At 45.0% G+C, this 26,994-nt stretch overlaps 1 protein-coding gene across 1 annotated transcript; it reads left to right on the forward strand.

Moving 5' to 3' along the window:
- On the forward strand, nucleotides 1-26,785 carry lrig3 (leucine-rich repeats and immunoglobulin-like domains 3). Its single transcript, XM_080851778.1, has 19 exons — nucleotides 1-409; nucleotides 5,003-5,074; nucleotides 5,217-5,291; nucleotides 16,033-16,167; nucleotides 16,512-16,655; nucleotides 16,755-16,898; nucleotides 17,274-17,417; nucleotides 18,715-18,858; nucleotides 20,292-20,372; nucleotides 20,520-20,591; nucleotides 20,965-21,036; nucleotides 21,369-21,532; nucleotides 22,123-22,443; nucleotides 22,757-23,038; nucleotides 23,271-23,729; nucleotides 23,892-24,050; nucleotides 24,403-24,543; nucleotides 24,778-25,035; nucleotides 25,916-26,785. Exons 1-19 carry the CDS (start codon nucleotides 207-209, stop codon nucleotides 26,215-26,217), a joined length of 3,372 nt encoding a protein of 1,123 aa, XP_080707904.1. The 5' UTR covers nucleotides 1-206; the 3' UTR covers nucleotides 26,218-26,785.
- Nucleotides 26,786-26,994: the final 209 nt, after the last annotated feature.

Below are 26,994 nucleotides of genomic sequence, written 5' to 3' on the forward strand. Positions count from 1 at the left end.
ATGGAGGAGGTTTCACGGAAAGTTTAGGCTCCACACTCTTTAGTTATACACGGAGGAAAACAACCAAAGAACGCAGAGATTTGTAAATCTTTTTCGAGACGAGGTTCTTACTTTGCGACCCTGGAGTTCGATTCTTTTCCGGATTTATCGTAGTCGCTTGGAGTTCGTGTTTTTGGGAACGGAGTGGGAATTTTACCGTGTCGAAAATGTCCTCTCCAACGCGGCCACTGAGGGCTGCGAAGTATGCAGTTGTTTGCCTCTTACTATGGCGAGTGGAACTAATACTTGGAAATGGAGAAAAATCACAGTCGTGTCCTTCTCCTTGCACGTGTATAGATACTTTATTGGACTGCAGTCGACACAAGTTGGGAAAAATTCCCGATAATCTGCCGTTGTGGATCGAACAGTTGTAAGTATTTCAAAAATCGTAAGCTGTTTTTATCTTTACAGATAGGGTTTGTAAACGTATCGGCCTGTTATACCCTTTGTCGATTTTCTATCGTGGAATATGATATTGGATACTGTTGGGTGGTGTTTTCGTGAATATGAAGAAATTGATCTTAGCCTACTTCATTGCTATAACGAATCTCTCTTTTGGATGTACGCTACTTGTACGTAAGGGTGAGATGATATTTAAATGGTTTCAATACAGTGTTGCTCATAGAGTTGAAGCTATTCTGCGCTCCAAATACGGGCCCCGTTGAACATTGTTTCCATTTTTATTACTTAGACTTTTGCATTGGTAAAGCTGGTCTTTATAGGATATCGGTAACTTCCTAGTGCATTAAAAACACCATACTGTAACTTAAGAAACTCAAGCTAGCTTGCTAGCCTGTTCAGGTAGGTCTTCATGATCAGACAACTGTTTGGAATTTTGACCTTTGTGAAGTCTAGTGATTCATTGTAGCGTTTGTACTAGTTACACATTTATGGTGACAAAATTGAGACATTGTAACATTTGTGTTGCGGAATAGCGCCAAATGTAAATGGCAGTATTTACATGACTTGTGGGGGTAGCTGACACCCGCAAAGAACTGCAGGGTGCTTGCCCACACTGAATAGGGCTTCTCCTTGCGGGGAGCTGTCGTAAAAAAGAAGGCCATGGGTTTGCATTTCAATCCATCTTTTGTTATTAGAAAAGCCTTAACAGCCGCAAGTCATTTTTATAGTATTACAAAATAGTAGAAGTATCCATAAAGATCTTTTGACTTGATTACTGAGTCAGAGGTTGACTTCTGACGTCTTCCTAAATCAGTTTTCCGAAAGGGTCAGATTTTCGTGATTGGGCACAGATTTATTTTAAACAGCTCTTTGCTGTTTACTAGTTTTTATCTAGGTTAATATTGAACATGCATTTTAACTTTTAATGACCTGAATATGCCATTATTTAAAATCATTCATAATCATCTATTGTTTAGTCCCAAAGTGCTAAAAGAGGATACGGTTGACATTATTGTTCGTCGAATAATACTTCCCTGGCTTAAGGTGGAACAGGAAATTGATATTAAGACTTCATTAATATTAAGTAATTGATATTAAAGGCCTATTTGATGTTCAGTGCAAACAATTTGAAAAACCATATAGTGATTATTTTACATTATGTAGGCTACATTGAGTACAGTTTCCCCCAGAAAATAAATTAGTTTGATAAAAAGCTTATTAATAATGAAATGCATTAATTTATCCATTCATCTAGGATAACCGGTTGAGGCTACAGCCAGTGTTTTGAGGTGTTTGTGTGTGTGTGAATAAGGGCTTTATTTGTTAGTGAGACTTTTAATGCATTGGTGGGTTGTATTCCCTAGGCCATTAATATGTTCCACTATGTTGTTTTGTTGCTTTTTCTACCATGTGGAAAGACCTGGCAGAGTTTCCCTTTCTCGCCATCTTATTTTCTTTATCTTATTTTTTCTCTTCTCTCTCTCTCTTTCTCTCCCTTTCTATCTGTCTTTCTCTCCCTCTCTCTTTCTTTCTCTCACACACACACACACACACTTTCTCTCCATGTCTGCCGCTCACACACATATAAACTGCCCCCCCTCCACACACACACAGAATTCCAGGCTAGGGAGGAATAAATTCTTGGCGCTGTGGCCTGCTAATTTACGAGCCTTTCTCGGGCACATCTTAGAGCGGTGAGCACGGCTGGCCCTTTTGTTTGGCACGTCCCCCAATACTTCTGCTGAACTTGCAGCTGCGCACTCCAGCCATGGGAATGATTAAGGAGCCGATGGTGGGGTTCGCATGTGCAACTCACTCACTTACTCAAGAGAGAAGAAAGGAGGGATGGAGGGGGGTAGAGGAGAGTGAGAAAGTAAAGGGTTGGGGTGGTGGGGATCGAGGAGAGAGTGGGAGGGGGTTTTGAGGGGGGGGGTTCTCACTTGTAGCTGTGAGCAGCTCTGTGTGTGTTATTGCGTGCATTCATATTTGTGTGTAAGAGAGAAATCGAGCGGGGGGGGGGGGGGGAGATCTCATATTGAAATACGTTTTTCTTTTTCCTTCGAGCTTCAAAAGGAGACGTTGGCGTATACAATTTTGAAACCTCCACAGACATGGCCATGTCCCACACTCTTACTGTAGTGCTTCCTGTGGAGGATAGGTGACAGTATTTCAAAATCTTTTTACATGTAATCGGTCCAGTGCCTAGGTGTCCAAAGTTACATCCAGAGTCTCAGTGGGCCTACGACTGAAATGCTAGAACTGGGTCACTTTGTATATAATGCCAAATAGTGTCAAACTACTAAAGGCCTCAGCACTGCTTGTTGGCAGGTCATAAATGTCTTCACTTGATATTACACACTCGCACAAACACACACACACCATCACCCTCTCCTACATAATCTGTTGGCCCAAGTGTGTCATACATACCCCACTTGAGAGAACAGACATGCATAATCTTATCGCTACAAAGACGACAGATAGGTTGGGGTTCCCTCAAGCCTGTGTGTGTGTGTGTGTGTGTGTGTGTGTGTGTGTGTGTGTGTGTGTGTGTGTGTGTGTGTGTGGGTGGGGGGGGGGGGGGTGCGCTTTTCTGTCTGTGTGTGAGAGAGACAGCCACATAGAGCGACTTAGGTCAGCTAGCCAAGCGGGCCCAGGAGAGTGATCACTGCTCTCTCTCTGTCTGTCTGTGTGTGTGTGTGTGTGTTTATCTGATGAAACGCGTGTCGGGAACCTCAGGAGGAAGTGGTGGTGTTTAGAAGAGCTCTGCCTTATCGCTCCTCTTTGCGCAGCACTCCACACCGCTCTCAGCCCAGAAATGGCGCTGAGATGTCAGATACACACACACACACAAAACTCTCAAACAAACACACCCAAACAACTCTCACACGCACACACAAACATCTCGCACACACATACGCACACACAAACATCTCTCACACACACAAACATACTGCAAGTATGGGCACCTTTAGCAGTAGTTGTCTGAAAAAGTTAGACTATCACTGCCATACTGAATTTAATGAATGAAATCAATACATTAAAGGTGTATGCAACAAAATCATGCTTTTAATACGTATTTTAATAATTTCCCCTTCCATTTATATTCAGATACCCCTTAAATGTCACTATGTTGAAGACATCTAACATCTATGTAATGTTTTTTAGCATATGATTACAATCCTGTTTACATGCTAATATGTTATGTTCATACATAGCACATGTAAAAACACATAGCACATGTTAAACACATCTTGAAGTATGCTTCGAGCATCTGAGTACTTACATCACATATGTAGAAGTGCACCCAAGATTTTTAGTAGACCTGTACGGTCGTCTTCTGAGAGTTGGTTTATTGTGTCAGGTTTGGGACCCCCTGCTTGGCTGTGCACTAAATCAGGCGTCATGCCTTGCTGGTTCTAAGACTTGCTCTGAGCAGTGAAAGTGAGTGTGTGTGTGTGTGTGTATGTGTGTGTGCGCGTGTGCGCGTGCACTGCTTCACTCCCTGGGCCTCCTGAGTGCTTACAGTACTGAGGGGGTCTGGGGAAATGGGCCCAGTAAAAAATAAAATAAAAGACTGTCTGGTGTCAAAGAACAAAACCCGGCGCTTGCAACAGAACAGGGAGAGGAGAGGAGGGCAGGCCAGGCACGGCACAACAGAAGTGATTGCACCAGAAAGGAGAAGAGAGAAAGGGAGGGGGAATCAAAGGCTTAGTACTCATGCTCGCTCCCACATTGTGAATAGATTACAAGTCATTACTTTTTTTTTTGCTCCCTCCCTCACACACACACACATGCAGACACTCACATAAACTCACACTCTCTCCTTCCCTCCTTCTTTTTCGCTCTCGCTCGATCTCTGCCCTCCCTCTCTTCTCTTTCCAGTCTGTAATGGCTTCCAGATGGGGCACTGGGCCTAGCTTGAGTGTCTGGCACCACGGTGTGATGGCGACCGGCTGTGTCAGTAACTCCACACTGTTAAAGAGGCCAGGGCAGTCTCTCTCTCTCTCTCTCTCTCTCTCTCTCTCTCTCTCTCTCTCTCTCTCTCTCTCTCTCTCTCTCTCTCTCCTTGTTGTCCCCCCCTCTCTACCTCTGTCGGTTTCTCTGTGTCAATGTGTTTTTGGCCTATTCTTAACCCAACTCCCTGGTCTTTTACTATGAAGTAGTAAGGAAAAACACAAGGCACAATAAGACTTGAGCCAGCACTCATCCCCTCCACCCCCAGCCCACTCCACTTATCTGGTGGCCTGCTTAATATCCACATTTCACCAGGAGATTGCCTGTGTGGCGTTACTGCCTTGTGCTGTGGTGGTAGGGAGTAGGTGTGTGCGCACGCAATTTTGAATTTGTTTTGTTAGTGTTTTTTTTGTGGTTTTGTTTGATTTTGAACAATTCTGAGTTTGGGATCATGGCAAAGTAGATTTTCCTGAAGAATCATAAACCACTGACCACAAAGAGTTTTTGTTTGACTGATTAGCCAACACACACACACACACACACACACACACACACACACACACACACACACAGCCGCTCTCATACTCACACATGCCTGTCTTTGCAGGGACCTGAGCCATAACAAACTGCAGTCACTTGACGGTTCTTTGTTTGGGAAACTACAGCACCTAAGTGAAATGTAAGTATGCTGCCCCCACCCCACCCCCCAAAACCCTTACTTCCTAAAACAAACGGCTCCTTCAGCACCTCCTCTGCCATGTTCTGGTGAGACTCTCCTGTGACAGTCTTCCAACGTGTGCCCCTTCTTTCTGTCTCTGCAGAAAGTTAAACAACAACGAGCTGGAAGCCATTCCTGATCTGGGTCCTGTGGCAGGCAACATCACCGCTCTGTTTCTGTGAGTACTGTCTCTGGCTGGGTTCCGTGATTGTTTTGCTGTTGTGTGTTTATTGCAGTGTTAGTCTTAGTGTTTGATTCTGTGTTGTGTGTTCATCTGTGTCATTGTTTGGGTCTGTGCTTTTTTCGCTGTTGTGTGTTTATCGCTGTTAGTGTTTGAGTCTGTGCTTGTTTCACTGTTTTGTGTTCATCTCAGTTATTGTTTGATTCTGTGCTTGTTTCACTGTTGTGTTTATTACGGTGTTTGTGTTTGATTCTGTGTTGTCCTTTCCTTCTTGGCTGCTTCTCTTTCTTCAAAGAGCATTTGTATGTGTTCTACACCCCTGTCATTTGTAAATGTGAGTGGTATTTGTTTGGTACTGCATTGCTGGAGCCTTTGATTAGCCTTGAATACCAGCACACACCGGGAAGGTGTTTGTGTATTTCTGTATTTTTTCATCGGCATGTGTGTTTTTGCATCTTTCTTCTGACGGCAACAGCATTTTAGTTGTTATTTGTGTGTTTTGTAGCGTTTGTAATGTACTCCCTCCCCGTTTCTCTGCATGTCGTCCATGTTTGCTCCGTCTCTGCTGCTACTCCACACACCAGGGAGCTGCACCACACCAGTCAGGGCCGCAGCGAGAGTTTTCTGCCTGTAATTAAGATTCCTTCAGCGGCCACCGGTGTAGTCGTGCTCTCGAACCTGAGAACTCTCTCTCTCTCTCTCTCTCTCGCTCTCTCTCTCTTCTCTCTTTCTGGCTCATTTGTTCGTTTGTTCATTCGCTCACCAAGGTCCCGAAGCCCCATCATGCTAGTCTCCAAGCGGCCCTCACCCAGACCAGTTGTTTGAAGCAGTGTGTCCCTCTATGGTCGGGATCCTCTGCCGGAAATAGTTCCATGCGGCCGTAGAACCTTCTGGAAAGAACCACAACAGTGCAGGATTAAGCTGCCCCTACTTGCTCGTTGGCTTTTTTGATGGTTTTCACATCAAATTCAGTATGTACGATTCTTCGGCGTGATCTCTTGGCAGGGTCTCTCTATATTTAATGTTTCTTTTTTGTGTCTGGATGATGGATGTCCAGTGGCTTAGGTTTTGCTTGTGAATGATGTGCTGTGTTGGTTTCCGTGTAGTCCTGGTTTTATTGGTCCATTCGAATGTCAGGTTGAGGTTTATGTGTCTCCGAACATAAAGCAGAACTCACAGAAAAATGGTTTTCAGACAAGTATAGAGACATGCGGGGCCTAAGCCTGTCAGATTGATCGTCTTTCCTCATAAAATTGAAAATAAAGTTTAAATACATAATTATTACTATAGTGTCAATTGTGTTTATGTGGATGGAAGTCCATTACACCATTTCATTTCAACAAAGGTCTTTACTAATATATTTGAATTATAAATGTTAATATCTAGATTCAAACCTATATTCTATCTATATTCCAGGTGTGTTGTTGATTAGTAATAGTGAAAATATTTTCACACTGCAGATGGTGGTTAGAGTTTGTCATATTTCAATACTTGTGAGCCCTCACCACCCTTTCCAGACACATGAAATCACACCTCACCTGTACATATTGAAGGATCAAGTGGTTTCCATCTTTAAGTTCGTACATCTGCCCCACATGTGGGAGCACTGGATGCGTTTGTCCACAAAGGAACATGATTTAAGGTGAAAACTAAAACAGGGTTTATCTCCTCCTTTACCTGCGGCCTCCTCAGCCAAACAAGCCAGGACAAGAAGATTCAGGCTCCATTCAATTCAGGCTCCATTCAGGAGGTGTTCAGGTGTCGTGTGTGTGTGTGTGTTCACACTTTGAGGCGTGGCCACAACCCACAGGTGTGAATGAAAGAACGCTCTCGCCCGTCAGTGGTTGAAGTGCTTCCGCAGGCCTGTCGTTTTTTTATAAATATATATATATATATACACATACATACATATATACATGCGTATCATCCAGAATATTAAATCAAGAAAACCTCTGAGATTTTCCCTTTTACACTCCTTTTAGTGTTTGACTTTCAAGGAAACGCACCCCCTACATGGCTGATAGTGCCTAAACAACTCTGCTTTTAAATGTTTTATTTTTAATTTTTATCATAATCTCTAATAATCTTACTAGTGTGTTATTAGCAGAACCATGTATTATTCAGTGGCTCCAACGCCATTGTTTCTTTGCTCTTTGACCTCCTCCATTACATGCCGTCATTCATAGCATGTTTTAATCCAATGCAGCTGGCATTAAATCACCAGCCTTCATTTATAATAAGGATGGGTTTCTAATGGATGTGCTTTCTCATCAGCACTAGATGAACTGTCTGGTTAAAAAATGAGAGCTTCTTACATTGGCATTGCTCTCATATGGAAACTATTAGACTGGCAATTGCTTGCAGCAGAATCTGTAGGCGAAATAGAGGCCCTATCGAATGAAAAGATAAATCTGAGATTCCTTCATGGTGGTGTCAGCGCTTTAGCGGTCAGTTCTGTTGTCAGGCCACGGCTGTGGGCTTAGCTCTTGCATCATGGGAGGAAGACCGTTCTAGGAGCATCTTGCACTTACAAGACTCTTGTTTCCGGATCGGTCAATGTTTGACGAAGGCTTCCAAAGAGCCTTGGGTGTCTTGGAGGAGTCTCGGTGCTCTGTCCCCAGAAGAACTCGCTGGTGGTCGGGTTGGTTTTTGTCTTTTTAGTCAAGGGTTAGCGGTGGGGATGGAACAGGGCTTAGTGCTGCAGGCAAACGGGGTAAAAATGTACGCTGTCACTTTCGATCAGCAGCACCCGCTCTGCTTTCCCCACCTCCAAAGGACCTATTTTGGGGCGGAGACTGGGGGATTGGTGACAGGAGTTTGTGTGTGTGTGTGTGTGTGGGAAAGGTGGGGAGTGGGTTGTTTTTGTGTTATTAAAATGCCAAATGGCAAACCACATGGTTGTCTCTCTCTCTCTCTCTCTCTCGCTCTGTTGGCGAGGCGCTGATGGAGAATGCGCCTGAGTAAGTGTGGTATTTTCTATTGGACGGCAAACAGAGATTTCGGGGGGCCGTCAGATGACTGCCTGCTCCATGCCGTGGCGCCTCTAACACAAGCCCAGGCTGCCTGCCTGTGTCTGGGGGAAGAGAAGGATCGGGGGGGAATACCAAGGCGCCTTGATGAGAGAGAAAAGGAGGGGGGAAAAAGTGTGTCAGAACTAATTTGTGTAAGGCTGGGGTACTGGGGTGGCATCCAGTGGGATGAATTTATCACTCTCTGTTCAGCTCAGTCAACTCCTCAATGCTGTTAATCCCTCAATTTGTATTTTTTTATTTAATTTTAAGTTTTACTCTATCAAATGCAGACTGCTTTAAAGATATGAGATGGGAAATTGAGACTGCAGATTTGTTTTGGCTCGTTCTCTTTTGAACTGCTTGCTGGCGAGGAGCAGTTCTGGAATGTGCGTGGTGTAGGTTTTTTCTTCCACATTTTGTGAGGCAAGCCCTACATTTTGGTCAGTGAGAAACATATGAGAATGTGTATGGAAAAGATCACTCTGGCATCTGTCTCCTACTCCTCTCTCTCTCTCACACACACACACACACACACACACACACACAGAGGCACAAACACACGATAAGAGATTGAGAAGGTATCGCTCTTTATAATCAAAGCAGTCCCTAGTTCCTTTCGTTTTTTTAGTGCAATCCAAATTAGCCCTGCAATCAAAGAACAATTTGCCAACAAACAACCCTCCCAGCACAGGTTGAGAGGGAAAGAAAGAAAGAAAGATAGAGAGAGAGAGAGAGAGAGATTACACTAAGAGAAAGAAAGACTGGTGACTGTGCTGGTGCTGTAAAAAGCAGAGGTCCCTTTAATGGTTAAACCCCCATAAATTCCTGGGAAATTGTTCAATTAATTAAAATGATCATGACTCAATTACTCCCAGCTGCTGCACGAGAGCCGTTTGTTTTTCCTGTAGACTCCAGGGTCAGAGAAGTCCGCGAGAGCTGCCACTATGTCTGCCTGACTGTTTGAATAAGAACTAAGTGGCATTTGATACTCTGCTGCTCTTTTTTTCTCCCCTTTTTCTCTCTTTAGTCTCGCTCTCTTTTTCTTTCTTGGCCTCCTCTCTCGCTCTCTCTCTCACACACACACACACTGTCTGTCTGTCTGTCTGTCTTAACCTCTTCTCCATCTCAGTCTCTCACTTTCCTTTTTACTTTCTCTCTGGTGGTCTCACTATTCTCTCTCCCTCTCAATTTCTCTATTTTTTTTCCGTCTTTCTGCTTTGTCTGTACCCCCCCCCCCCCCCCCAGCCAAGGAGAAAGAGGAGGACTGAGAGGGGGAGAGAGAGAGAGTTTTGGAGTGTGTTCTCTCTCGATGGGGGAAAAACTTTTCGACTCTACAAGATGTCAGAGGAGGCTTGGGGAAGGCTCCATTGTAGTTGCCATCTTATTAATCTCGTGCAGAAGTGATCATTACCACATGGGGAAAATATGGCAAAATGGAATTTCTGCTTGTGTGAAAGTAATGATTTTCAGACCTGTTTGTGTGTGGAGTGGTGAGGCTTTTTTCAGCCACTCCCTCTGCCAAGTTTTCTTGTGGGTGTGTGTTTTCTATAATAGTTGAAAGCAGAGTGTACAGCATTGCCATCAGTGGGCACTACAGTTACACACACACACACACACACACACACGCACATATATGTACGTACACACACACACACACACACACACACACACACACACACTGGTTTGCGGATCAGCTCCTCTAGAAGTGTCTGGAAGTAGAAACCTTTTCCCAGCATGCCAGAGCACTGCATCCAAAGACACATGAAAACGTCTCTGGGTTCCCCTAGTCAGAGTGTGTAGGTTGTGATGGAGTCGAAATTAATATTCAGACAACCAAGAGAAGTTTTTGTTAGTTTGTCTGTCAGTTTGTGTGTGTTTTTGGTTATGGATTCGTTGCCGTGCGTGTTGTTGGATTCCTGAGATTATGCCAAACCCCTCCATTTTAAAGGCAGTCGTGAAGTAGATATTTGAGAATTTCCATTCTATCCACTCCCGTCAGCTTTGTTTCAAAGCTCTGTATCAATTCACCCCGCGGAAGCCCAGTACACTCTAACCCTGTGGCAAAGGTCAAACTTGAAATAAAACTAGTCAAGTTCATGGGTGTAGTAGAATGCTCCAAATGTAAGTATGCCATACATGTTAGTATGGTATACTATATACTATTTGATGAAATGCTAGTTTTGTCCCAAGCCAGGAAGCAGTTGAGCAATAGCAATAGTTATAGTAATAGTAAGGCTTCTGTGTGGGTAGAAATGTGACCTAGAAAGCAGTGATCAGCTTTTAGCTCAGAGAAATTGTTGTAGCTCAGAGAATTGGTGATTAGTGTCGTTCCTTATGTGGGATACCCAGTCAATAAAGACTCAAATGAAATTCACTCAACTGTTTCACCTCTCACCAAGATATAGTATTCAGCGGTTTTAATGTGTATCAATATCTAAGAGGGGGAATGTAAATTTTTTTTTATTCAGTTATTTATGTGCTATTGATTATGTCAATCAGTTCTATGTATGATATGATAATGGTGCAATAGTGGTAAATAGTCCAGTGCTTCGTTTTTAAGACAGCCTGTCTAAGGCTAGACAGTGGTTTGTTTTCAGATGTTATGATACTCTAGCATGGGCTAGCTGTTTGTGTATATGTGTGTTTTAGTAGGCATGTGAAAGGTTGCAGAGGCCTGGGCTTGAAGAATGACAGGCCGTTCCTGAGCCCATTTAAGTAATGGCACGTAATGGCCTTATTTGCAGAAAACTGGTGAAACAAATTGAAATTTGTGTGGCGTCGGACGCACAATGGCAGCGTTGTTTTGGCCCCCGCCTGGCCTTGGCTGTGGAGCTGCAGATGGAGAGATAAGAGTCCGGGAGCAGGCAGAAGTGAGGTGCTCTGGAGATGATCGCAATAGATCTCGTGTGTGTGTGTGTGTGTGTGTCTGTCTTTATGTTTGTGTGTGAGAGAGCAAGAGGGAAGCCTTGAAACAACTCAAGAGGCATTTGTTCTTGAGAATGTGCTTGGAAAGAGAGAGGGAGACGGGCAGGCACAGAGACAGATGTGTTTTTGATTGAGGTTTGAGTGGAACTACCAGTTGATTTATCACTTTTACTCTGGAATCTCCTGGCCTCTGGGGTCCTCAGGTTAGGCATCCTCAGAGGATGCCTGTTGTATTTCCGTACAGGTCGGGCCTACAATAGCCGTGCAAGGTTTTTTGGGACAGAATTTGTCCAGACGGAGAGACAAGCTTTTGTTTATTTCTGATTTACAGGTCTCAACTCTCTGCTTTACTCTATGTGACCGCAATATCCCTATGGTGTGTGGGTTTCTAGATTTCATTTATTAGTTTGCCACCCTCTAGGCCTTAAGACAACTTGAAGGCCTGGATCTACAAAACTCTCTCCTTTGCTTTCTCTGTCTGTCTGTCTGTCTGTCTCTCTGTCTGTTTGTCTCTGTCTTTGTGTGTGAGAGATTGTTTCGGTTGTTCCTGCAAGATGTGTTTGTGCATGAGCAGCATCTGATTCAGAAACTGAGGTCTGAGGTGATGAGTTCAACATTGTGAATGTTATAGACAGACAAAATGGGTTGGAATTGGAGACATACGGAGAGGAAAAGTGTGTGTGTGTGTGTGTGTGTGTGTGTGTGTGTGAGTGCAAGAGAGTGAGTGTAACAGTAATTGTCAAGGGAAGAGAGATTTAGAGACAGAATGGGTGTGAATGAGGGATAGAGTGTGTGTGTGTGTGTGTGTGTGTGTGTGTGTTTCTTGGGTGAAAGAGGAGCCGCAGGTGGAGCACAGTTCCTTTTGTGTGCGGGCCAGAGGCCGCCGGTGCGTGCTAAGCCCTTTGCAAATCTGCACACAAAAGGCCGGCTTGTTGCGACCCTGTCTTCTGGGGGACGGCTCTGCCATGGCCGCCGCCGGGCTGTCGACATTCCCAGTCATCTCTGAAGACTCTCTCCCTTTATTTCCTGCAGCGTGGCCATAGACTCATGCAAATGGTGTTGAGGCTTTACACAGACGTCCTCGGAGAGAGTGGAGGAATGCGGGGTGTTTTGCTGTTCAGTGTTGCGTTCCCGGAGATGTGTTGTAGGACGTTCTATGCTGGCGTAGGTCACACTGATGCTCGGGTTCTCTGGCTGATGAGGTGCCAGGGGTGAAGGGTACACCTGCGATGGTAGGACTGGCATGTCCCATAAACCCTCCAACAACCAGAACCCCAGCTCCAGACTGTTGACCAGGTGAAGGAGAACTTGAGTCATGGTTCTCTGGAAGTTCCTCGGAGAGCTGAGAACTGCAACATAACTGATTCAATTGATGTTTTACGAAAATATTCTGAGAGAATATACGGAAAACCTCTTAGGTGTTCTTAAGTGGGCCAGAGGCAGGGGCGGAGTGGCCATCGGGAGGACCGGGATTTTTCCCGGTGGGCCGGTCGGCCAATGAACTTGCGTGAAGCAGCCTGCAGGCCGGCCTTCGCAAACGTGTTAAATTCATGAGCGGCCCATTCAGTCAGCATGTACTTGAAGTCTTGGTTGCGTGAAAAGCTCCAAGTTCTCCGAGAGTTGTAGGAGAGAGCGGTCCAACCAATATTTATACCACTTTTTGTCTCTCTATATCTCACTCATGGTGGGTGTTAAACTCACTCATTAATCCAGCCTATTGTTTTTGTTTAGCCTCCTATATTGATGTAATTCTTTTTATTCAGACGCTACATTACTTTCATGACCACAAATATAAATTGGCCAGCGATTTAATTCGTTTTTTTTGCTCATAAATTAACGTACAATGGTCGCAAAGCCTCATGGGAAATGCGTATCGTTCTGCCTTTATCAATTGAACGTAGGGAGATAAATTAGCGGCTATCAGGGAGAGAGAGCAGGTGAAGTGGACCTGATGGAGGGACATACGAGAAAGGAGAAAGGAGGTGCCGAAAAGGGCAGACTGAAAAAGAGCCGGATGCTGGAGGAAAGTGCATTAAAATGTACAAGAATTACGGATTTATTCAGGCGCGCTGGAACCTCTTTCATGCCGGGGGTGCTGTGACGTCCCCCCCCCCCCCCCCCCCCCCCCCCACTATAAAGTTGTCGTCGTCCCCCCCCCCCCCCCCCCCCCAACAATAATTGTAAACACAAATAAATCATTTTGAATAATATAGTAATATGAAATAAAAGCCCGCCAACACAAGCGGTGCTAATTATAAGCATAAAACAATGTGTTTTTTAAGTGTTGAAAAATCATGATCCCCTATTCCTCAAAGTGTTTTGGTTCACATGCTATTTCCAACGGGAGGGGCTACCAATTCTGGCCCGCCAGCGCTTTTTTGGGAAAAAGGAAGTTTCTTGATGATGTAGCAATCTGTGTTCGAAAGAAAAAGGGAGTTTCTTTTGTGGTTGATGCAGCAATCTGTCTTTATTCCAGTAAAGTGCGCAATCTTTTTTCCAGTAAAGTGAGCAATATTTATTCACGTAAAGTGCAGTAACGAAGCACGTTAAACATACCCCGGATTCAGCGTGCAGCTTGCAGATCTGAATAGGTCCAGACGACAACTTTTTCACTACTCTTTACTTCATTACTCTTTGAAATGTTACCATACATTGTCCCCCCCTACAAAAATGGGATCATCACTTACAAGTATTGCCTATCGCCAATGAGAATCTAAACATGTAAACAGATCCAAAAAAATAAATGATCAACAACAACAAAACATACAACACGATCGATTATGTGGCATGTTCCAGATCTCGGCATAAATTATAAACGTCATTAACATTCACAACTCCTGTGAATCCACAATAAAGAATTCGAAAGTTTGGTCTTATTTTTTGGCTTATTGCTAGTCATTGCGACAGTAATGCGTGGGTGGAAAGTAGAAGAAGGTGCTGCAGCATCTCCATCTTCTAATTAGTCGCATTTTTGCCAAAATACGTTTTTCTTCATCAGTTACAGTACCAACTTCAGCACACACACGTGAACCTCATATAGCAAGATCTCCATGTATGCCTGTGATAACTAAAAACTAGCAAACCCATTTGTTTAACATTTATTTTCTTCCCCAACGCAAAAATATGTATTAAACCGTTTAAATATATATTTAATACATAATAATGAGTAAGAGCTTATTTATTTTTCCGGGCCTGGAGCTATAGGGGGAGCTACAGCGCCCTCAGCACCCCCCTTCCCGCGCCACTGGATTTATTCAACCAGCCGTCAACTAGATGCGAGTGAGTTGACAGGACACATTGTTGCGAATTAGCATAACATTTGAGCCAATACTGGACGCGATTTGTTCCGTATTTCCATAAATGTACATATACAAATACACATGACTGTCACCCACACATCACATCAACACTAAATATAACAAAAATTGTTTGTGAAGTTGATATATGGGAGGTGGAGGGGATGGGTTGGGGCAGTTTTGGGCACTTTGTGGGCCGGTGGTGGGCCAGTGCAGTCAGAATAGTCCCGGTGGATTTTTGTGTCCCACTCCGCCCCTGGCCAGAGGGACAAGTCAGACACTTCCATCTGTCCATCCACTCTGCTTTGGGCGCTACAGTTGAATAACCAAAGGCAATAAGAGAAAAAAAAATGTAATTCTGTTTTCTTCAGAAGTGTCAAGACTCTTCTGGAAGGACACTTTTTTGATTCCTCCTGAGTTTACCACTGATTAATGTTCAGTTTGATCCGGTTACATCAAAGAGCCGTGCATGAGATATTTCTCCAGCTCTTACTGTGCTCTTACGGTGGAGGTCAAATCCATCTATGTGATTGCAGTGAGTGTTGAAGTGAGACCCCCAATCCAGCAAGCACGACGGAATTCCTTTTTTTCCCCTCCACTCTCCCTCACACACACTCTCGTTCTCACTCGCTCACAAACACTCTCTCTCTTTCTCTCTGTCTCTTTCTCTCTCTCTCTCTCTCTCTCTCTCTCTCTCGCTCCGTCCCTCATTTCTCAAACTCTCTCTCACTCTCTCCCTCTCACTCTCTCTCCCTCTCCCTCCTACTCTCCCTCTCCATACACAAAGCGCACACTGTACAGGGCCCTGTTTATAACCGAGGCCATCCCCGCACTGCAATTTGGGAGGCGTGCAACTCAGGAAATTGCCGGCCCCTGCCGTGGCATGCTTTCGCTCAGGGGATGCCATTCATCAGACGAATAATTGGCAGTTTTTTTTTTTTTTTTAAATACCTTGTTAGTAAGTACCTTATAAACAAAATAACATGGAGCTTAAGCCCCCACGGCTGGTTTTGACCCCCAGCCATAAGACGCACTGTCATGGGTTTTGCGAAAAAAGTTGTACGCAAAGACGGCCATCGGGACAGAGAAATTAATGCATTCTTGGTGAATGATCAGTATGTCAGAAGAGACTCTGTAGTCACATCAACCATGGAAGTACTGGTGATCTGAAATCTTCAGGATTTCAGGCTGTGGGCTCTGTAAAGTGCTTTGAGACAATGGCTGTTTCTAATGGCGCTATATATATATGAAATTGAATTGAATAACTCTCACATAGGCAGTCAGAGGGACACACCAGGGTGTAAAGTGTTCCATGTCTTGATACCATTTATTTTTCCTGTCATGCTTCCTTTTCCTTCTGAATCCACCTCTTTCGTGACGATCTTCACCGTGTTGTTTGTGTCTGCGTGTGTGTGGGTGAAATGTGAGCTCGTTGACCCGTGTTATTAAAATATCCCCCCCTCGTTTGGACGTAATTAATTGAGCTGCCGGCGTCTGTGTTTTCAGAGCAAACAACAAGATCAGCAGGCTGTCACCGGAGCACCTGAAGCGCATGGTGGCCCTGGAGACGCTGGACGTCAGCAACAACAACCTGGCTGAGCTGCGCACCGGTTCGCTTCCCCCCCTGCCTCTCAAGAACCTGTAAGTCCCCCACCCCACCCCACCCACCCACCCGTCAGAACGACCGTTTGGGCCTTTAAAGGGCCGCTCTTTCCCCAAACCTACTCTATACTATACAGGGCCTCTCCTCTCAAAGGCATCACAAAATGCAGAAAATCATAACTTTATAAAATAATCTCTTTTCCTTTTTGTTATGACTACTTAAACACTCTGTTTTTCTCTTCTTCCCTTTGATTGTCTCAGTACTTTAATGCTGCTGGGATAAATAAACAGCACAGATTAATTTCTTTGGTCTTAAGTATTTGTAACTTTGCACTTCAGCTAGCTTTTTTTTAAATAAAATGTCGTCCTGAAACTGTTCCCAGGATCCTGAACAACAACAGGATATCTGTGCTTGAGCTGGGCTGCTTCGGAAACCTGTCCGCAACACTCCAAGTTCTCCGTCTCAATCGGAACCGGATCTCCAACATCCCTGCCAAGCTCTTCCAGCTCCCCAACCTGCAGCATCTGTAAGTCCTCCCTTCTTACTGGTCCCCCTGATCTCATTGGCTGAAACTCATGCTCATTAGACCTCACTGACTCCTGATTGGCTGTGCTCTGCCTTACAGGGATCTGAGCCGGAACCGGGTGCGACGCATCGAGGGCCTGACGTTCCACGGTCTGATCGGGCTACGGTCGCTTCGCATGCAGCGGAACGGCATCACCCGCCTCATGGACGGAGCCTTCTGGGGCCTCAGCAACATGGAAGTCTTGTAAGTCCTCTTTTACTCTCACTGATAGCCATTTATTTTAGCACTATGAAGTAGCCACAACCATCCAAGCCAGTAGTAGTAAGTAAGTAGTAGTTTCTTCCCTATTTGAAATGTTTGAATCTAGACATTGAATCCAAGAGAGTGGGAGGATAAAAGGCATAGTAACTTAGCTGTTTGATATTGTCAGCAGGTGTGTGTTACCCTTCATGTGCTTTTTTTATATTACCGTGTGTGTGTGTACACATATTTATGCTGCTTTGTTTGTATGTTTGTTTGTGTGTGTGTGTGTGTGTGTGTGTGTGTGTGTGTGTGTGTGTGTGTGTGGTTTCTCACATGTGCCTTATGCTCTAATGTGTGTGTACGTGTGAATTTCAGGCAGCTGGAGTTCAACAACCTGACGGAGGTGAGCAAGGGCTGGCTGTACGGGCTCCTCACGCTGCAGCAGCTGCACCTGGCCCACAACACCATCAGCCGGATCCGCCTCGACGCCTGGGAGTTCTGCCAGAGGCTCAGCGAGCTGTGAGTTGGGCCTTTATTCACATTTTCTTTTTCTTTTCTTGTGCTTTTTCTTCTTGTTCTTTTTCTTCTCCACTCGTTTCTTGCTTTGTCAGTCTGAGTTGTTCTTTCCCTCTCCCTCTCCCTCTCCCTCTCCCTCTCCCTCTCTCGGGCACCCCCCATGCCATTCTGCTGCCTAAAACATGAGTGAGCCAACAACTTGCCCTCTCCCTTACTCCCCCCAAACCCAATCCCCTCCCCCTCTCCCAACACGTCACACCCACAAGAAAGTGGGTAAGAGGGCGGTCCATAACCTCAGTGTGATGGAACATGAGCAGCAGTGAGAAATATGTCACCCCCCCTCTTGCACCTCTTTATGTGTGGTTATTGTTTACAGCTAGCAGCCTGTGTTGGCCAATTTGCTGTAGAGGGGTCAGGAGTGTTTTTCTGCCTCTTTGTTGTGTGTGTGCACTCTTCTCGTTAGTTCAGAGAAGTGTCTGTGTCTTTTTCTGCATGTTATCCCTGCAAGCTTCTGAATCACTCCAGTCTGGGAGATCAGCACTCTTAGTGTGAAGTTGCCTCTTGACTTTTTTTCTTTTTTAAATTGAATTCATTTTAGTTTTATTTCTTTTTATATTCTGAATCTCACTGCATGAGCAACCCTACTCAGGAATGTAGTTTCCCTTAGAAAATGAATGGGAAATGTAATGGGTACATTGGGCTCCATTTTGTCATTGAGCAGGGGACCTGCTGCGTGCGAGAGAAAGCATTCCAATAATGTTTTTGGGAAATGCACTCCAAGCCCGTAGCACACCTTTAGGAATTATGTATTGCCGTACCAGGGGAGGCTAGTTTATGTTTTTAGTGGTTTTAAAGTGTGCTGCAACTTTAATGCATTTCACTGCGTACTTATCTTTCTGATGTCAGTCTCAAAGTTACCAAGTATTTGAGAGAGCAAATATACTTATTAAGACATATTTTTGCATTTTGAACAGTTAGAGTGGGAGGGCTTTTCTTTTAAATTTCCTTCACTCGAATATGTTTTTTTCGTAACTGCTCACTGCCAATAATTAGACACCATAGCCTAACCCATTCAGAAGTTGGCCTGCCCTATTGCAGGCGCACACACACACAAAAAAATATGCTGTGCATTTTTGCAGTCTGTCTCAATCTGTGGTTATAATGTTGTGTTGGGTCTCCATGCCAGTGAAGACTTTAGCCTTAAAAAAATGGAAAGGGGTGGGGAAACAGACTGTGGTTTAGGTTGGCACCCTGTCTCTCTCCCCTGACCCAACATGCTTCTCTTCTTCCTGCGTCTCAGGGACCTGAGCTCCAACCACCTGACCAGACTGGAGGAGTCCAGCTTTGCGGGCCTCAGCGAACTCGACCAGCTCCACATCGGCAACAACCAAGTCAGCTTTGTCGCCGACGGCGCCTTCCGCGGTCTCTCGCGGCTACAGACCCTGTGAGTAAAGAAGAAAAAGAGAGAAAGAAATACACCACTTTGACGGTTCAAGGTTTTTCTCTCTCGCAGCTCAAAGGTTTTTCTTTTTACTCCCAAAGCAAGTTGGGTTGGGGCAGGGGTAGGGGGATGAAATTTCCGCACCAGAGCAGAGGATTTGGGTCTGGGGTGAGGTGTTTTCGCCCAGTAGACTCCCGCCCCCCATCTCTTACCTCCACCCCCTCTCCTTGCCCGGGCTGGTGGAAATGTCCCTCTGGTGTTTGTTTTGGTACGTGAGACCAGAGCGCATTGTGGCATTCTCTGTGGATGTTGAGGAAGAGAAAAAATCCCCAAACCTCAACGAGTCTGCTCAAAGAAAAACTAAATGCACACTCGTGCACATACACACTATTTCTCTTTCTATGTCAGAAAACTACTTCTCTCCCCCTTCTCCCGAAGGCTACAAACCATCTCCCTCCATTTTGCCTTAAACAGAACCAAATGGTAGCCATACATGAGGGGTCAGTACAGGGCAGTTGTTCAGACGGGTGAGGGGGGGGGGGGGGGGGGGGGAGTTACAGAGGCTGGGGTGAGGGGGGGTCACAAACCCCAACACCCCCAGCTACGAAAAGACCCAATCATTTGTAACCAGCCATGCAAAGGGGGAAACTAGCTGTTGGAAATAATTATTTAACAAAAGAGTGGGGGGAGTGTGTGTGTGTGTGTGTGTGTGTGTGAGTGTGTGTGTTTAGGGGGGTCACAACTGGAAGGTGGGTGTTGGGGTCGTCTGGTTGGCTCCTGTTACACCAGGTTCAGAAAGTTAAATTCTTGTCGTGAGTTTGCCCCACCCTTGCTGAGGGCCCACTGATTTTGCCCGTTTGTTTCACATCTGGGTTGTACCAATTAGCTTCTCTGTGTGGTTGACTGAGAGGACTAACCGTCTTTACCTCTGCTGACGGAGTCTGGTGTGGAACTAGCAAGATTTAAAGGATTGTGTATTAATCCAAATTGTGTATTAATCAAATTATTATCTGACATAATCTTAAAATGAACATTTTAAAGTTGTGCGGGTTGCCTTAAAGTTGGCTACTGATGACTTGGGCTACAACTACAAATATTTTAAATTCAGTAATGTAAGTTTTTTTTCTTTAAGAGAACCATGATTTTGTCAGTGTAACAGGAAGTACTTATGGCTTTGGGAACAGCTTGAAACGTATTTTACACGCAAGGTCTGAGTATTCCTTTGAGAGGGCAAAGCAATTGTGTGGCTCTTGAAAGACCCACAAAAAGTACTCTGAGACTTCCGCCTGGCAAAATAGGGCCCCTACTTGGAATTCCCATTTAACTCTGCGACTCTCTTCACACGAGCCCAGGGCCGTTGAAGGCTTGTGAATGCAGCCGGCTCGAGGTTTGGGGTGTGGATTTTAACAGTGTGGTTTCGCTTTGATCTCTCACAGGGATTTGAAAAACAATGAAATCTCGTGGACCATCGAGGACATGAACGGGCCTTTTCGGGTATTGGACAAGCTGAAGAAGCTGTGAGTTTCTTTGTGTTTTTTTTTGTTTGTTTTTTTTTGTTAGTTTATTCATTTTTCTGGCATGACATTTTAAATTAAATTACATAAGAGGCTGTTGTGTACTGTGGAATGCAACTGACCACAGATCAAATGTCTGTCCTTTTCCAGCTTTCTGCAGGGGAACCGCATCCGTTCCGTCACCAAGAGTTCCTTCTCTGGACTGAAAATGCTGGAGCACCTGTGAGTGGTTGTTTCTTCCATCCTAATATACCTTATGGTCTAAAAAGCAAACATGAGCCACATGGGCCTGTCATTACTCAGCTTTTCAGCTTTAATATATGAATGCCCTCTGGCCATTTAGTACTGAGGTGTGCGTTTTATGACAGAAGTAAACATGATGGCCTAGTTAAGGTTTAGAATAGCATAACAGGACTGAACCCATATATTTGCTCAGTCTAAAATGGATTATACCTAGTCCCTTAGTCAGGCATTTAGTTGAGTTAAGAAATAAACCGAATATGTTCTGTAAAAGTGTTGGTTATCCACTAGTTGGTGATTCGTAGTTTGTGTTCGGCCGTTTTTGATAAATCTATCTCATGTCTTCCCAACACAGCGACCTGAGTAACAACGCCATCATGTCCATCCAGGCCAATGCCTTCTCTGAGATGAAACTGCTGACTGAGCTGTAAGTTCACATCATTATTTATTCACCATATTCACTATTTCAGTCCGTCACTCTGCTAAACACGTTTGTGCTCAATCCTGATTCCAGTCTTTCTCAGACAGACGGCTGAATCCAATGGCATTAAATTTCTCCGCACTGAGTGATTTCTGGGCTACAACCAGCTTCTCTTTTCATTTTGTATTACTTTGCTACACTTTCTGTTATCTTCCTGGACATCGACTCTTCCATCATGTGCTTGTTCTAGTCATAGTCCTTAATCCTCTTTCTTTCTCCCTCTTTCTCTCCTTCCCTCTCTCCCTCCCTCCCTGTCTCTCTCTCTCTCTTTCCGACAGCCACCTCAACACGTCCAGCCTGCTGTGCGACTGCCAGCTGAAGTGGTTCCCTCAGTGGGTGGCCGAGCACGCCTTCCTCCCGCTGGTCAACGCCAGCTGCGCCCATCCCCAGATGCTCAAGGCCAAGAGCGTCTTCATCGTCAGCCAGGACCAGTTTGTTTGTGGTGAGCGCCCCGCCGGCTAGCTGCTCCCTCGTTACTGTTCAAACAAACCCAGGAGGGCCAGGTTGAACCTCTCCTCTCACTGTCCAATTGGGTTGAGGGCCTGGACTGAGAGAGTGGACTTCCACTCTTTTCCTCCCCTCCCTCCCTACCTCCCTTCCTCCTCGGGCTTGTGTGGATGGTCGCTGTTGCACGACTCTTTTGTGCTCACAGGTGGAAAATGTGTAATGGAAGGAGCTGGGAAAGCGGTGGTTTTCCTATTAGCTCACAAGGTGTCTGAGAGGGGGAGGGGAAAGAACGCGCTCATTTTCCCTCAGTATGGTGTGGCAAAAGAGATTATTTAGGACAGTTTATTAGGTAAACTTAACATGGACCAAAAACCTTGTTTAGTTTTAACTGAGTTGGTTGTGTGCATGTTTTTTTTACCGTTTTAGCGGTGCATCGTTTTTGCATGTATAGATGACTCCCCTGGCTCTGTGGTTCATGTGGCTCAAAAAAGCTGTTTAACTGTCTATTTCCATGTTTTGTGTATTTTTCTGAAACCCTGGGTACCACTGACCACCTTGTTGTTTTTTCTGTGTGTGTGTTTACAGACGACTTCCCCAAGCCTCAGATCACAGTGCAGCCCGAAACCCAGTCGGCCATTAAGGGCACCAACGTGACCTTCGTGTGCTCGGCAGCCAGCTCCAGTGACTCGCCCATGACGTTCGCCTGGAAGAAGGACAACGAGAACCTGAACGACGCAGAGATTCACAACCAGGCACACGTCCGGGCCCAGGGCGGAGAGGTCACGGAGTACACCACCACTCTCCAGCTCCGTCACGTGGAGTTCACCACCGAGGGGAAGTTCCAGTGCGTGATTTCCAACCATTTTGGCTCCTCCTACTCCAACAAGGCCAAGCTCACAGTCAACAGTAAGTGCCTGTTTCTTCTCAAATTAAGTGGTACATCATCATGGCAAGTGTTACATGTGTATTAGTATAGTATTAATTAGTATAGTATTAAAGGAAAAGAGAAATTCTTTCTAGTTAGCATAGTTGATCTTCCGGTATGGGTCGGGTTTAGCAGTTTTGACGTTTTGCATGTTAGATTTAGTTGTGTAGAGAAAAAACGAATGCGTTGGTCGCATACTAATTCAGATGTATTCCTTTGTCAGGTCTTGGTCAGATAGTCACACCGAAACAAATGAGCTAACATTTAAATTTGACCTCAACTTCTGTCTTACAGTGCTGCCGTCTTTCACTAAAATGCCCATGGACCTCACCATCCGAGCTGGAGCGACTGCCCGCCTGGAGTGTGCTGCAGTGGGACATCCCTCCCCTCAGATCGCCTGGCAAAAGGATGGTGGCACCGACTTCCCCGCTGCCCGTGAGCGGCGGATGCATGTGATGCCAGAGGACGATGTGTTCTTCATCGTCGATGTGAAAACAGAGGACATTGGGGTGTACAGCTGCACCGCCCAGAACACAGCCGGAGCCATATCTGCCAATGCTACGCTAACGGTGCTAGGTAAAGACGAGAAATTGTATGATGTTTGGTCTGTGAAGGGAAAAAAAACTTGTGACATTGTATTCACTGTGCTAGAGGTGTTGACTAGAGGTAATTAAAGTCAAAACAAACCCTTCTTGGAGTAGACTTTAATTCAAAGTCCATTTTGTCATTAGAGACCCATTTGTAAACAGTTTCCATTGAGGTCATATTTATCCTTGTTCTAATTTCCCTGTTGTGATTTCCCTCACAGAAACCCCCTCATTCCTGCGCCCTCTGACCGACCGCACCGTCGCTAAGGGCGAGACCGCCGTTCTCCAGTGCATCGCCGGGGGCAGCCCCCCGCCTCGCCTCAACTGGACCAAAGATGACAGCCCACTGCTGGTCACCGAGCGACACTTTTTCGCCGCGGGCAACCAGCTGCTCATCATCGTGGATGCGGCTGAAGGGGACGCCGGGAAATACACATGCGAGATGTCCAACCCCCTGGGGACGGAGCGTGGGCACCTGCGTCTGGCGGTGCTGCCCAACCCTAACTGTGACTCCAGCCTACCACAGCCGACTTCCACCAACCCGGATGAAGATGGTTGGACCACGGTCGGCATCGTGATCATCGCTGTGGTGTGCTGCGTGGTTGGCACCTCACTCGTGTGGGTGGTCATCATCTACCACACACGCCGACGCAACGAGGACTGCAGTGTCACCAACACAGGTGAGCACTACCTCATTTGTCACAAATATGCACAATTCGATTATGTACAATAATATACACATTTTAAGGTACAGTTTGTATAACACAAATGTAGTCATTCCTAGGTATGAAAATAGAACATAGATATTTGACTGACCTAATGCCGCTCTTATTTCTCCATAGATGAGACTAATCTTCCAGCCGACATTCCCAGCTACCTGTCCTCTCAGGGCACACTAGCGGACCGCCAGGATGGGTACGTTCCATCGGAGAGCAGCAGTAACCACCAGTTCATGGCGCCCTCGATGGGTGGCTTCTACATGCAGTCCAAAGACATGAATGGTAAGACTCAGCTCAGATAACTCAATGAGAAATAAAGTTTCTCCATTGTCTTATCACGCATTGGTGTATGAAAGTCATATGAGCACATACAGTATAGATGAGTATTTCCAAGATGCCAGTGTGTACAACATAGTTTATATTGTGCTCCTAGGTATTTTTGAATTTGCCCATGGGTCTTCCAGTTGTTTTTTAAATTAGAAAATGACTGAGTGACCTAACAGTATATTCTGTTCCCAATGCTGAAACAGAGTGCAATCAACACTATGAATTGAGTTTGATGCCCAAAGTCACTAGGGGTAAAAGCGTCTTTTAAGCGAATAATTGAGAATGTGCTGTTGTCTTCGTCTTTCAGGTCTATGCCAACTGGACACAGGAAGTGAAGCCGACCTGGAGGCAGCCATTGATCCCCTGCTCTGCCATTACCAGGGCCCCATTGGCTCGCTCCTCAAACAGGGGAACCTGTATGGACCCGACCCCACTGATGTCTTCTCAGGTAGAGATCTCTCTTTCTCTTTTTCATATTTCATATTTCATATTTCTCCTCTCTGCCTATTTTATTGTATCCTCTTTTCAATTCCTCCATCATCTGTTTGTTACTCATTTTTGTCTTTTCAGTAAATCCTTTATCAGAATCACATTGTACTGAAACCACAGTATTAGCATTAGCTATGGATTTTTCTGCAAGTTTTTGCTAAACGTTCCTCCCTCCACCATCTCCTTCTTCTAGGCAGCGGTATGGACCAGAGGTCCATATGCATCGACTCCTACAGTGGCAGCCTCAGCAGCTCCAAGACGAGGGACTACTTCCCCTGCCCACCCATCCTGGCCGACTCGTATGACCACATGGCCTCCAGCGTTCTCATGCAGCTGCCCAGTGCCACCCTACAGGGGGTGGTGCTCTCCCCGAGCGATGGCGGTGTCCACCTGGCTGACCCAGACTGCGGCGACTACAGGCGTCCACGACCCCCCTCCAATGGCTTCATGGGTACGTTTGTTTGCCTTAGTCTAGTCTTAGGTTTGCCTGTGTATTTAAAAAACATTATTATTTATTTATTAATTTATTTATTAATGATGTCTTTGGTCTGTTGCCCTTTTATTATTGTGCAAAACTCTGTCTCTGTGATTTGTTCTCTTGCTAAACCTTTGCCTTAAGGCTCAGTCTAAAGATCTATGATTCAATAACAACAGCAAATATCACAGGTTTCTGCAAGCTTTGGGTAGCCAGACCTGACATAAACTGTGAAGTATATTCCGGCCTTTAGTCAGTGGCTCCGTTAAAGCATCCATTACTCTTACATGCAGTGGTATGCTCTAAAGGCAGTACCAGGGTCAGCCAAGGATACCATTTTAAGTCTTTCAACCCTGAATTCCAATGCCAAAAGAGATAAGCCCTTAAGGACTTGTGCGGCCAAGCGCCAAACTTTGCGCTTACATCACACCAACGGATTTCAGCACATTCCCCCAAGGGTAAAGGAACTTAGGGCAATTCAGTGAAGGTTTTTCCTTTTCTCGACTTGAAATCCACTGCAATAGACATTCATGGTACTGACGCTAAGGTGAATTGGCTGTCAGCGTTGTGTGTAAATGTCAGAGTAGAGCCAGTGGTTAGGTGGGCTAAGGTTGCAGGCAGGTCAGATAAAGTGGTAGTTGGACTCTACCTCCAACAATGCTTGGATATTTAAATCACTAGTTTTATTGTTAGTTGTGCAGCTGGCTTCAGCAGTGCATCTTATGTGACATTTGTCATTAGCAGATATACAAATATGCTCAGCAATACATCATGTAAATACAGCTATGATTTTACTTAAGACCAGGCTCAGCTTCAGTCGAGCACATCAGACTAATATTGTTATTCATTTTCTTAGGAACATTTGGGAAAACACCCTGGAGGCCTCCTAAGCAAGTGTACCCTGGCATCACACCGACCGGGGTGACTCAAAACGGGGTCACACTCCACGAGAACCCCTACGCCGCCCTGGAAACTGACTCCAGCCACGAGGAAGACCTCACCCCCCCAAGGTATCAGGATTTCACGCAGGAGGAAGACCTCACCCCCCCAAGGTATCAGGACGTCACGCAGGACCAGAGTCATGGCATCTATGAGCAGCCGATCGACATCTACAGGACAGAAGGACCGTTTCAAGGACCCACACAGGCTAGCACGTAGCAACGTTGCTATGTGGCTCTAGCAATGAACTCTTTTTGATGGACATGTTTCAATGTAATTTTGACAGAAAGGGGTAAGATGACCAAAAAGACAGACCTGCTACCTCAGTATGGACACTTCGATGTACGGACCTTTTTTGTCTTTGTGAAAGGATAAATGGACAATTTCATGTACGGACCTTTTTTGTCTTTGTGAAAGGATGAATGTAAACTATGTAAACCATTGTACATAATGTAAAACCTTTCAAAGTAAATGCAGACCTTATTGGGGTATAGTAATACGTTTTTTTTTTTACTTTTGGGAAATTACATCAATACAAGATATTGAATATATATATAAATATATATATACATTTTTATACAAAGTCTAACTATATTTTGTAAATGAATAGTGTACATACAAACCATTATTTTTGCTTACTTTTTTCCCTGAAAATGTAAAGTTGTTGAAATGTTGCGACCAAGTGTATCCAGTTACTCATGCTTAAGCTATTTGCTGAGTAAAGCACCCTTTTGCACATACCCATAACCTAATAAAACACCATACCATGTGCTGCTACGTACATTAATCTTGCACTGATTGCCAATTCATTTTGAGCTTAACGGGTTCAGTTACATCTTTTCCTTAGATTATGTTAATACATGCTAGTTTGATACCTGATGTAGCAGTGTGGGGAATAGTAACTCTAGATTTAGTGTTTATTTTATATACTATACATTTATTTGAAAACACCTGTATTATGTCACCTGCCATTCTAATTGTGAAAGTTATATTAGT

Source organism: Sprattus sprattus (assembly GCF_963457725.1).
Source record: "Sprattus sprattus genome assembly, chromosome: 14".
NCBI lineage: Eukaryota > Metazoa > Chordata > Actinopteri > Clupeiformes > Clupeidae > Sprattus > Sprattus sprattus.

Excerpts from the sequence above, each read along its gene's own strand:
- lrig3 (XM_080851778.1), top strand. The coding sequence starts at position 207 with ATGTCCTCTCCAACGCGGCCACTGAGGGCTGCGAAGTATGCAGTTGTT. Across the intron at positions 22,444-22,756 it reads GGCCAAGCTCACAGTCAACA|TGCTGCCGTCTTTCACTAAA; the intron begins GTAAGTGCCTGT and ends TCTGTCTTACAG. Across the intron at positions 24,051-24,402 it reads GCAGTCCAAAGACATGAATG|GTCTATGCCAACTGGACACA; the intron begins GTAAGACTCAGC and ends TTCGTCTTTCAG.